General features: G+C 42.3%; 1 protein-coding gene across 1 annotated transcript in view; it reads left to right on the top strand.

Moving 5' to 3' along the window:
* The first annotated feature begins 267 nt into the window (after window positions 1–267).
* gpc6b (glypican 6b) overlaps window positions 268–13,519 on the top strand; it is a 94,166-nt gene continuing 80,914 nt past the window's right edge. The window contains 1 exon segment of the mRNA XM_061692545.1: window positions 268–760. Within this exon segment, the coding sequence (XP_061548529.1) occupies window positions 601–760 (160 nt within the window). The 5' untranslated portion in view covers window positions 268–600.

Below are 13,519 nucleotides of genomic sequence, written 5' to 3'. Positions count from 1 at the left end.
AATACATCTTTCTCAACATTCATGCCATATTTAGGACACATGCTTGTTTCTAAAAACAAAAATCTTGGTAAGAATGCTGGGAGATAAACACTGTTACGCTGAAGTTTTATTCTGTTTATATAATTGAAGTGATTTCCCTCTTCAGGACTTGGAAGCGATGTCTGCAGTGGGCTCCAGTCCGCATTTTGTGGGCTGCTTTGCATCGCCTCAGCATCTGATGCGTCGCGCACAGCGCAGTCTCTGCTCTGCACTCACTCTCACAGCAGTTGCACTTGAACGCAGCACGCCGAGGCTCTCATACGTCCGCTGCCGGGCTCAGACAAGTTGAGTTGCGGGCCGGGCGCTTCTCGTCTTCGGATCCTTGTGGCAACTCCATGCGCGCCATCTCTTCTGCGATGCATGGCGGGGGCTCTTAATTAAGCACCACTTGCTGCATTTTAAAGACGTTTTCTCCTCAGGGACACGTGCTCGCTTGGCTTTTCAGGCATTAACTGACTAAAAGCTCCAAGCACCAGTGGATCTTGCATTTTTATTTTTATTATTATTATTATTTTTCTTAAATTAGCAGGATACAGCAGAGAAGCGCCTAGATCTTCAACCATGTCCATAATGCTCAGACTGGATATTCTCGTTTACACTTTTTTTGCGCTGTGTATCGCAGCCAAAGCAGAATTGAAAGCAAGGAACTGCAGCGAGGTGAGGGAGGCTTGTGCGGCTAAGGGCTTCATCTTCACGCATGTTCCCCTCCAGGAGATCCCAGGTACGATTGCAATGTCACACCATTGACCCCAAGAAACTTAAGTGCGTGTTTATGGTTGAGAAAAAAAATGTTGGGTTGCTGCAGAATGAGGATACAGCAACACCTCAACCACTTGTTCAATTTTCATAAAATTGCATAAAATGTTGTAAACCTTGACTGCCAAAAATGAACCCTATGAAGGAGTATTAGGGCTACTGACTATACAAGAAGATAATAAAGTGACTTTCAACAAGAAAAAGTCCCAATATTACCATCAAAAAAATTCATTATGAGGGGAAAAAGCCACCCTGGTTGAGAAGGGAAAAAAAAGATTCAAATTGCGGTTTTCGTGACCAGTTAGTTGTTTGTTAACTGAGGTTCCAATATAGTAATACGACAAGAAAAAAACTTCACGAGAAAGTCACATTACAAGGAAAAAAGACCTAAAACCAAAATGAAGTTGTCAGTTGGCATATTATGAGAAAGAAAGTAGTCATTTTGAGAGAAAAGGTTATAATACTACTAAAACAAAGTTACTTTTTTCATAAATATTTAGAAAAAAAATCTGTCTCATGAGAAATAATTGTAACATTATGACATTTTTTTTGAAAGATTAAATTCTGGGCGGCACGGTGGCCGACTGGTTAGGGCGTCAGCCTCACAGTTCTGAGGAGCGGGGTTCAATCCCCGTCCCCGCCTGTGTGGAGTTTGCATGTTCTCCCCGTGCCTGCGTGGGTTTTCTCCGGGCGCTCCGGTTTCCTCCCACATAAATTGGAGACTCAAAATTGCCCGTAGGTGTGCATGTGAGTGTGAATGGTTGTCTGTTTGTATGTGCCCTGCAATTGGTTGGCAACCAGTTCAGGGTGTACCCCGCCTCCTGCCCGATGACAGCTGGGATAGGCTCCAGCAGTGCCCGCGACCCTAGTGAGGAATAAGCGGCTCAGAAAATGGATGGATGGATTAAATTCTGAATATTCCAAAAGTTAAGTTGTCGTATGGCAGGAATGAGGGGGGAAAAAAAGTTTAATACTATGCAAAAACGTTTTGGGGAATATTACTCAAAAGGGATATCAAATTACAAGATTAAACACATTTTACACATTTTATTCCATCCCTCCATTTTCAGAAACCGCTTCTCCTCACGAGGGTCGCGGGCGTGCTGGAGCTATCATCGGGCAGCACATACAAACAAACAACCATTCGCACTCACATTCACACCTACGGACAATTTAGAGTTGTCAATTAACCTAGCATGCATGTTTTTGGGATGTGGGAGGAAACCGGAGTGCCCGGAGAAAACCCACGCAGGCACGGGGAGAACATGCAAACTCCACACAGGCGGGGATGGGGATTGAACCCCGGTCCTCAGAACTGTGAGGCAGACGCTGTAACCAGTCCCTCACTGTGCCACATTTTATTTAAAAAAGTAATTTAATTGTACTACATATTACAAAATATTACTTTAAAAAAACAGATTAAGTCAGAATATTTCATAAAAAAAGTTGGCATATTGAGACAAAAAGCTGTAACACAACATTAAAAACGACATCATATTGGAATTATATGGAAAAAATCCAAATTTTGACAAGATGAAGTCAGAATCAAATGAAAATAAAGTTGTCATATTATGAGAAAAAAAGTTGTTTTTGTTGGAAATAATGTATGTAAGAATAGGGCTGTTGCGTTTGGGTTCGTGTGGGAATTTTTGACACTCATTAACATAAAATATTTCGTAACGATTGAGAATGTTTTCTTGAAAACAGTGTTGTTCTTGGCACCCATCGTAGTTTTCATCGTAGTTTTAGCCTTCTGTACGAAAATGCTTATGAGCTTTAGTCACACTTGAATCATTTCTATATGTGATAGTTTTACTCCAGATTTAAGTCGACGAAAACTCAAAAAGATTTGATTGCAGTTTTAACAAATGAATAAGGATTGGAAATTGGGATCAAGGCTAGCATGTTGTATCGAGTGTTGCAATTCATAAACAGTGAACCTTAACGCGTTTGCGTAACCAGATTCGTTACCAGAATAGTTTGAGCCGAGACTTTCCCACTGATGGAGATGCGCTGCTCCCGTGCATTAACGTTGGCACAACAACGCTAACTTCAGCCTGAAGCTAGCTAGCTAGCGTCCCGTTTGCACCAGGGGTTTACTAGGAAATTTGTCACAAGCCGATTGTCGAGTAACAGTATATGTTTAAGATATGTCAAGAGGACTTGTTGTGACTTACCTTTGCAGGAACATCGGCGTGGTGAGCCTTCAGGCGTCGCTTCAAATTAGTTTGTGGCCACATTTACCATTGTCTCCCTCCACAATGCCGCCATTTTTATTTTATTTTACGCATATCTTCCTCTTCTTTTGTTGTAATTTTCCTTGATTTTCCTTTCAATCGCGGCCCTTATACTCCTGCGCAGAGGTCAGTGGTCAACATGGGTATCTTTGCTTCCACGCCCGTTAATTACGTGCGAGCTACATGAAGATAACAATATTTAATCCTAATGTGAAGAGTCCCTCCAGGCGGCCGCGGTGAGATTGCCTGCCTGCTCCGTGCTGGAGCCAACCCTGCGTGCATAGATAATGGATAATGAATGGTCAGCCATAAGCAGATTAACTAACCCGTCCCCGCGTACATTTTAGCGACAATGCCAGGCGGAACTGCGGCTGCCACTCGCTTAAGTGTCTCCAACCAGAAGGGACTCTTTTCCACATGATTAAAAACGTCATAAAAGGCAATTAAAGCGCATCTCACTTCCAATTACATTATATAGCTGATTGATAGACTGACTGTGACGGTTACCAACTGGAGATGCGGGACTTTTTTCCGCCCTTGAAACTAATCGCGAGAGACATAAATATACAGTTACATAATTAGTATAGCCAAGCATTTTGTCAATGTAATGAAAACAGAAGCATTAAGTAATGGCTTTATGTGATAAACGGATACTGCAAAAATCTCCTATTCATTCGTGTTGGCCAATATCAGAAAATTCTGTACTCTCACGATACAACGTAAAATAAAGGGTGTTTGGATCCTCCATATTGATAGCAATTCTGATATTAATATTGTTACTGATACCGATATCATCACTGATACAGGGGCAGCAGTAGCTGATCGGTAACGATTTGGGCTTCAGAGCTGAAAAATGTAAAAATGTTAATCTGCTTGCTGGCTACTGTCCAGGTGCCCTCGAGCAAGGCACCGTACCCACCCCACCCCCAGCTGAAGAGGTGTAAGAGGTGTGTGTGATCTGATCTTATTTGCGGTGTGCAGCGCTACATTTACAGCAGAGTGTGAGTTGAACTTTTCCTTGAGGGATTATAATGAGTATAATAATTACATTCAAAAAAAGATATGAGTGTGATAATTTAAAAACCGTATTGAAGAAAGGAAGATTAACAATAGCGCTCCCATTTTCTAATTGTCATCTTCCTCATTATCGCTTGTATGGTTAAAAAAAAACAAAAAAAACAGTGTCACCACTTTATGCAATACGTTTAAAATAGAAAGACTGGGTTCTATAAGTGATGCTAACCGTTAGCATGTCAATGGCATTTTTGATTATATGTTAGCATTAAGCTCGCGGGTTGTTCTTAAAGAGCATGGCGGGGGCGAATTTGGAGATTTGTTTCTAAATGCATTATACATTTGAAGATAATTTCTGAAAATGTGTGCAAAGTCTGAGAACTGTATAGTACTCATTTGTGGAGATATTGCATTAGACTGTCTTGCACCACTTCAGTTTTCCGGATTTTTGGGGCGTGGTGTAAACGGAGCTCAGTGCCTTGGGCCATGAGTCGTCCCTCCCCGCCCTTCATTCGCATCAGTGGTTAACCGGTGCAATTGCGAGTTACTGAGGCCCACCGCTCACGAGCGACGTGGCCGAAAGCCGCTTAGCCGTACGTACACGAAGCGATTAGCACCAGACATCTACTGGTGGGCTGCAACGTGACCGTGTATCGGGTTTTGAGGCCCCACATACAATATGCTGTACTGTATTGGCGTATTGGCAACGCTGTGGTTTTTGATTACCTGGTAGAAGCCCTGTGAAGAGGATATATTTTCACAGCTCAAACATATAGGAATGCGTAGGGATACGCTGGACTGACAGGTGAAAATTGTACGGGGCATGTTCATTCAAGCGAACTCGCCCACAGCGTCTCAGAGCTGAGAGGGCATTTCTATTTTTCATGACTTTGGAGCAGTATAGAAAATGGATGGATTTTCCTCATGTTGCTAGAAAATTCCAGTTCCAAAGTAATAAAAATGTTTTAGTTTTTCTACAGTTTCTCGCTAAATTCCTTAGAGAACACTTTGCATTGTGTGAACGTGGGAAGTATCATAATTCACATTACCGAGCATGACGGGCCACTTTCCAATTGTTGCGCTCGTTGGCACGACGGAACACGATAAGAAACAGCTGCTAAAGCACGACGGTTTTACCAGTGAGGGTCAGTCACGCGCTCAAAACAGAAACAGCTGTGTTTGGGAGAATTAAAGTCGGCGGTTAAGCGTAAAGGTGAATTTGGAGGAGAAGTGATGGTTTCATCTAAAAATCTTGGCGCGCGGCGAGCAGCAGCGCGAGCGTTTTTCATCCTGCATCAGCAGAAGTGTCTCACGGGGAGGAATTTTGGAGAAGCCAAGCTTAACGGGATGAGGAGTTGAGACATAGTGCTTGTTTCACATTATATCCAACATGGGATCCCTTTGGTCCTCCTAAAAGCATTTCACAGCACTACTTCACTCAACTGACACCACATTAGGGACACTTTCACCATCTCAAAAGATTCAATACAAGAGCTGTTTTGAAAATTGTCAGTTTTGATTGATAGTGTCAGAGATGTGTTAATTTAACGTGTTTATTATTTGCAGTGCCATCCAACTGCACTGGCTAATGATTTGGTAACCTGCAGCCATCCATTTTCTATACCGCTTATTACCAGTAGGGTGGCCGGTGAGCTGGAGCCTATCGCAGTCAAATGTTATAAATAATATTTGCTTATTTCACAACGACCCTTGAGACTATGCAGAGCGCCTTCTTCAAAAAAGACAAATACCTTTAAATTTAACATATTTAATGACCTAAGAGACAACACTTTTGTGACTCTCATCTAGTCTACGCATTCCTGTGCAATTGGCTGGCTTCCTACGGACGCTCGAGTTTGGAATTTCGTATCTCACGACCCAATGATCGAAGGGATTTCTTTGGGGATCGGAAGAGCATTTCTACCAATTGTTCTCCTCCAAAATGTTGCTTTTGGACGCTTTGAACAGTTCCATCTGCTTCAAACTCATCTCTGATACGAGCAATGATGCGCCACAATGGTGGATTGGTTTGGGGACAAACTGCATTGTACAAGTGTACCTAATGTTATGGTTGGTGCACACGAAGTTACAGACCTAGTAGCTCAGGTGCAATAAATAACACATCTGAACATCATAGCACTGCGTCTGCAGTTTTTTTCCTTTTAGTCGATAAATCCAAAAGTTCCAAACTATTCGTGTCAACATTTCTGACAGTTCCCTTGTTTTGCACACAACTAATAAAACAAAAGAAAAAAAATGTATAATCCTATCTGGCAGGTTTATCACAACTGCGCATATTTGATAAAAGCCCCACCTGTCATAACTAACCCACTCGCACCTTTGCATCCGTGTCGCCGCTATCACAAGCGATCTCGGAGAAGTGAGCGAACAATTTCATCTTGTCTCCAGATGATGTCACCCCCTGAATAGACGCCGTTTGATCTGCTCCTTTGAATGAGTCATAGAGGTGAGGTGTTATGAGCGCCTCAGCAAATTTGCGCGGGTTGGCCGTGCCCTTGAGGCGTGCAACCTGCCCGCTTCTCACTGAAGTAAATTTTTAAAATGTCTATGGATCTCATCTATGGATGACCGCGCATTGTCGGTTTTTGAAACACGTCGAGTACGGTAGATATTGCAGCATCTGTTGGCCAACTAATCAACACTGTTGGAGTCCAGCTCAGAGGTGCTGTCACACTCGATTAAGTCATGCGGAGCATATGGCAGCCTTCATATGACTGCCACAACCTCTACTGTTCGGCTTTCTGTTATATGAAACAGCAGTGCCAGTTCCATTGATGTGCCTGGGCCTGCCTTCGAAAACACATGATGAAGATTTTTCTGTTGTTGGCTGCCTCAATTGTCACATGCACAGTCGCACAGGAAACACAACACAGTGTCCAATGATCTGTGAAAAAGTCTGAAATTGTGTTTTCCAGAATAAAGGCATTATTTATACTTACAAACATACACTTGCTCCTTAAATTTTACATTTGTGTACAATTGTGGCAAGAAAAATAATAATTGAAAGCAATAGATGATGTACAGTTTTCCTAAGTCAGTTGCTTGGTCGATTTTGTTGCTCCGCGGTTGTGAGCCAGAACGTGAGGTAGGAACACGCATCTCACTCGCAATTTGAGATATCAATTATGAACTAATGATAAAGAGAAGGCAAATTTTAACAGCTCAACTGGTGCAAAGTTTTTGTCAGAGCAAGGCCACGATTCACCCCACCGATGAGCTGGCTTGAGGCTGTTTGCAGATGTTCACTCAAAGAATTCTTACGGTACGGTACTCTGCTGTCAAACCTTTTGTATGAGCACAGTGGTGCCTCCAAAGTTCCATTTAGAACTTTGGAGTTCTAAAGAACACTATTTGTTATCTGTTACCAGTTTTCATTTAAAAACATGTCGCATCGATAGAGTTAGCATCAGAGAAACGATGTTACAATACAGAAGGAGGTCACATCACAATAAAGTCACATCTGATGCGATCGTTTGTTTACTCTCAGCCATGAGTCGGACTGAAATACAAGCGCTGATATTATTTGATCCTGGGCCGCTTGCATAAGGACACAAATGAGCGCCGCTGGAGTGTATAATGTGCACAGGTTCTCTCGCATCATGTAATGGAACGGAAAGGATTAGAAAGGTTAAATGGGAGTCCCTGCATGGTGGGAGATGGGGTGGGGGCGGTGAGTGGGATTGGTCGATGATGAATTACCAAGCCACTGTGACCTTCCTGTCCGTCACACGCGCTGAGACGGAGCTGGGAATAGGTGTCATCTTGATGCTTTACGACTTCTATGCTATCCTTCAGATCTAATCACAAATCACCTGCAGTTAGCACATCAATATGGCAGCATCATTGTGTTAGGGGACATGTTACTGAAAAGTGTCTTTTTAATTGCTTGTATACAAATAGTTGGGTCTCCAGAGTGCCTGCCTACCTGTCAAGTATGAAATTACACAACCAAATATTTTTTTTTAAGCTGCCTATGTCAGTCATGTGTTTTTAAGCAAGCCGTTGATTTTGGCTAGATGGAAAATCGCAATTGGGCTAATTTTAATAATCCCGCCCTTAAATCAAGTTTCTCCACCCACGACCCAAATTTCACGTTAACCAACTTCGAAACCAGATAGCTGTCTATGAGTAGAAAAACAAGACATTGTGAAGCTGAGAGAAGATGGATATTCATTCAGAAACATTGCACAACTACCGGACAAAGCTAATGCAATGATTTGGAATGTTCTAAAAAGAAGAAAGAAAAAAAACACAAACCACTACAAAGTAACAGACCTCAGACTGGTAGATCAAGGAAAACCAGAAGCTATTGAAGACCGAAACATTGTGACAGATATACCTAAAAACAACTGTTAGTCACATCAGCAAAACATCCAAAGGGCAGAAACACAAACGACTATTTGCAGAAAACATCCTGAATAGAAGTACAGTGTCTTTTGATGTCAAACCCAAGTGTTTTCAGTCAACAACAAAAATACATTACTTTCGTAGGTGAGTGTAATATGTCTTATTTAAAGGCTATTCCTGCTCCTGTGCAATGTAAGATGACGCTGTCACATTTGTCCAAGAGGGGGAATTCAACCAAATGACCGGATTTGGTGCTGCAGAGGGGATTTTTGTTTGCGCGCCATCTCCACCTTGCATCTCATCCGTCGCGCTCAGTGACGGCCAAAATGGCCCCATGATGCTCGCTCTCCACAGAGCCGTCGCGGGCGTCGTTTCGCTGGTTTGCAGCGCCGGAGCGGCACACAACGACGTCCACATAAAGGGGGGAAGCAGGGGAATACTTGATTTTTATCACCTCCGCTGAAGCGTGGGCCAAAGGAAGGAGGGATGAATGAGCATAGCTGGGAATTGTCTTCACTTTGTTTAACATTGCATTAGTAGTTAATGTCCCAGGAAGTGATGCATGCACCCTTATAAAAACAATCAGTCCTGTTCCCGTGCGCCCTATTATATATTTTTACAGGGGTATGATAAAACACTGTGACCCAAAGATAACATCACAAGAATATCATTTGACAAGGTTTTGGCGATATATTCTCAAAAAAGTCATTACTTCAGTTGTCAGTTGGCACTTACCAGTAAAAGTTGTTGGCCTTGGGGTTTCTGTTCAAATTCCACTTAAATGCGATTTTCTACAACATAAAATGTCATGGGCAGCATGGTGAGCGAGTGGTTAGCACATCTGACTAACAGTTAATATGTTCATGTTCAAATCTCTGCTCTGGCCTTCCTCTGTGGCTGTGCAGCAGTACCCATATCTGCCCTCTAATTGACTGGCGACCAGTCCAGGGTGGAGTCTGCTTTTCGCCCGATGTCAACTGGGATAGGCTCCAGCTCACCACGGCTCTGAACAGCATATGCAGAAAGAGCAGATGTTTTTGCAAATGCAAGGGATTTAAAGTTTTTTTCAAAAAAAGACTGGAATGAAAACACAGGGATTTTTCACACCGCGACAACGAGGCGCTCTAAAGCAGCCACGCCAGCTCGAACCCCCTGTCCACATGCTAACTGTCATGTCGGACTTCAAATTTGTTTTTACCTTGCTCTTCTGCCTTCTCTCCATGCCGTTAGCGTGCTCACAGCCTACAATGAGGCGCTCTAAAGCTCCTAGGCAGGCCCAAATCCCTGGTCCACACACTGGCTGTCAAGTCAGACTTTTTTTTTTTGAAGTAGTAAAACTGACTGTCTGAAACTGAGGTGAGGAGAGCTCAGCCTTACAGTGGATGGAGTGAACTTCCCCAGGCAGGTAAAGTTAATGTCAATATGTTTGCATCCTGTCAGCATTGGCGCTTTGAGTGTTTTTTTTTTTTTTTTTAGCATGAACCAGGAGACATAACTTTATTTCATTCCTGTTACTTTATACTGTACATTTGGGTTCTGTTGTTACTGTTGCAGTCTTGTTGAAATTAATGGATGGATGGAAATCATATTCACTGAAATTATAACCTGAAGATACTCAGTTGATGTGTTTTTTTTAAATGTTCCCTTTCATTAATTTAAAACTACAAGCTGCCTGCGCCACATGAATCATTCAGATCATCGCAGTTGCACTATTTCTGTCATAAAAATCAATTGTAATAAAAAGTAATCTCTTTAGACCAAATTGTTTTGATACGGGGTAATGTTCAAAATTATACCAGGGTTTTCCTCTGAAAATGATGAGTTTGGTTCCTCCCTGGGACCGAAACTTACTAAAATACTTTGACACAATATATCAACCTTTCTCCTAATCATCATGTCAACCAACTCCTGAGATTTTTCTGTCATAGTCCCAACATTCAAAGTTCCCACATTCAGTTCTAGGCTCTGTGCTTTCCTCTTCTCTTTCTGCCAAAGAACTCGCTTTCCACTTCTTCTTCTTCGACTTCGACCCACAGTAACTGAATTTCCACCGGGCGTTGTTAACCCGGGCCACGACCGATCCGGTATGGAATTCTTTGGATGAACACTCATATTTGTTTGGCAAAGTTTTAACCTGAATGCCCTTCCTGACGCAACCCTCTGTATTTATCCGGGCTTGGGACCAGCCTACAGTTTGCACTGGCTTGTGCCCCCCATAGGGCTGCATTACTTGGATAAAAAATATCCATCCATCCATTTTCTACCGCTTATCCGAGGTCGGATCGTGGGGGCAGTAGCTTTAGCACGGACGCCCATCCGAATCAGATGCCCCAGCCACCTCGTCTGGCTCCTCTTGATGTGAAGGAGCAGTGGCTCTACTCTGAGATAAAAAATATGAAGAAAACAAAAAATGAAGCATATAAAAATCATTTATGGTCCGAGACAGTTTTGCTGCTTCTGGCACAGGGTGTCTTGAATAATGTTGCACAAGAAGGCACAATCAGTTTCCACTGGATTTAGAATTCTATTTGATTGTTATGTTATGACCTGGAAATATATTTCATCCAAATACTTACTGCGGCACGGTGGACGACTGGTTAGAGCCTCACAGTTCTGAGGACCGGTTTGGGAGGCGGGGTACACCCTGAACTGGTCTCCAGCCTAATCGAAGCATTTGGCCACATTAAGAAAAATAATAACATTAACTGTCCTTCACTGATTTTACAGTCCAAGTAATACATAAGCAACATATCAACAGTGTATACATACAGTATATTCAAGTCACCACAAATATGTGCTGAGAGCGATGGGTGGTTGGTGAGAACTGTGGTAGCAAAGTAAAGCGTGAACAGTGTTGATTATATGTGATTTGAATTCAATCCCATTTGAAACCAGATTGCGGACGTGTGTATTGACGGTAATAGTTGTTAAGCAACGTGACAATCTTTAATTGCCATCTCCATGAAAGGAGCTCTGTTTGGATACCAATTCTGAATGAACCAGGAAATGTATTGGTCGACTCATGGGTCAAACACCTGTAGTTCAGCTCCTGGTTAGAAAACAGCAAGTTCAGCAGTTGGACACATGCATTTAAAAGGGAAGAGAGATGGTGAAATTGCGTTCACCTGTAAAGGTAATATTGCATTTTAGGTTCATTCTGAAATTAAACCAAAAAGCCCAATGTCCCTAACTTTTCTTTTAGTGTATGTCAGATGTGTCTACTTTCCCTGAGGCCTCACCTATGCGTCAAATTAAAACGAGACAAAGCCCTCCCTCTAAACGCATCGTTGCTCCCGTCAGTCTTTAGCCGCTGTCTTGTTAACGGCGATGTTTGGCCCTCGCACTCCATAGGTTTGTTTTGAGGCGAGGAGAATGCGGCCTCCGATTGGGGTGCTGACAAAGGAAAAGTCCTGGCGCTGTGGTGAGGTTTCAGCGCTAATGAGGAAGCCGTTAAATCCTGAGTGAAAGGTAATAATCAGTAAAGTGCCACCGGCTGTTGCCACGCGGTGCCGTCGCCTCCGCTAAGTGGATGCAGAGCATGTTGGCATGCATGTCTAAGCAGCGTGTGGAGTGAAAATCCATAACGGCCTCCTCCTCCTCTTTGATTCCATACTCTGTCATAATCAACATAAAAAAGCAGACACATTACTACATATGCTGATCATGGCTCCTAAATGTGCTGAAGATGCATACACACATTAATCTTAACTGCATTGATATTGGTAGGCCTCGCAGCAGTATATTGCACATGAATATTCACAGCTATTTGCCTCCAGGTCAAGCAGGCTATATGTTTTATTTGTCTATTTATCTTCTTGACTTAGATTTATACGAGGACCTCTGGTTAATTTGTTGATGTCTTTTTCCCTATTTTAACCCCCTAAGAGTTTATTTCCCTTCATAAATGTGACTCCTGTCAGGTGATACTGTGACAATATTAGCGCGGCTGTGATATTGTATGAAAAAACAAAAATGACTTTTTTTGTGGGCCTCGGAAGATCTCCTGATCGCCAATCATAAAATATGTATGCATTCTGTCCAGTGGGAATAAGGAGTGAAGCCACCAACCGGCCTGCAGCATTGGCACATTGCTTAATTTTAACTACTTGCTGGCGATAAATTCTTTAATAACTGTTGATCAGTTTGCCTGAAATGGCAGCTATAGAGGCGGGGTTTATTCTGCTGCCTGACCACCGATTTTCTTTATATATGGAAACCAAGTTTTGACAGAGAAAGTAACTGACATAATGTGTTGCGCTTCGTCCAACTGTTGCCGCCGTTATACAGGTAATGTTTTAAGTCATCTTCTTGACATACAAGTTAAAAATTAATTAATATCCATGTTAATATTAAGAACGAACAATCGTTGTGGCGGCTGGCTTGGCATCATATACTGTTGCTGCCAACATCAACACAACACCATCCCGAAATCAATCGCTAATTGAAACAAAACAATGAAACTTCTGAGCACTGCAACATTCCTTAGTGTACTAGGGCTATGGGGGAAAAAATCGGTTAACCCGGCTAAGTCGACCACAAAAACTGGTCGACGCAAATATTTTTGCCTTGAGGGAATAAAACACGTTAATAAAAGCATATTTGTGCCGCCTGGAAGCAATATGCCCCGCCTGGGACCATTTGGCCCTTATCCATGTTTATCGTTAGGACATTTGTTGCAGGCGGACACATTGTTGGGCCAGGGAAAAACATTCCTAAAAGCGACAGAGGAGCATCTCTAAGTGACTTTTCAGACCCTATTAGATGTGTAATGTACATATAAAATGACCTATGAGTGAGCTGAATGGTAATTATTATTTTTTTTGCCTAAAATGGTTATCGCTAGCGCGCTAATGCTAATCGTGAATGCTAACTCTTTAGCAAAGGCTAGTTTTGTTGTCTTAAATTCTGTACGGACTTGATTCCATACGCTAAGTACCAACATATGCAGTTTGAGGATAGAAGTCCAGTCATCATAAATGAAAAGAAAATGTCTGATAAAAACAATTGATTTTATTTTTTTTTATGCGAGGGCGGCAGCAATTGCTCAAGCACTCAACGAAATATCTATTGGATAATCGATTCTAAAAAGATGTGATAGTGACAGC

The sequence above is a fragment of the Phycodurus eques genome, chromosome 12 (genome assembly GCF_024500275.1).
Source record: "Phycodurus eques isolate BA_2022a chromosome 12, UOR_Pequ_1.1, whole genome shotgun sequence".
NCBI classification, from domain to species: Eukaryota; Metazoa; Chordata; class Actinopteri; order Syngnathiformes; family Syngnathidae; genus Phycodurus; species Phycodurus eques.
This window is presented reverse-complemented; position numbering and strand designations above follow the sequence as displayed.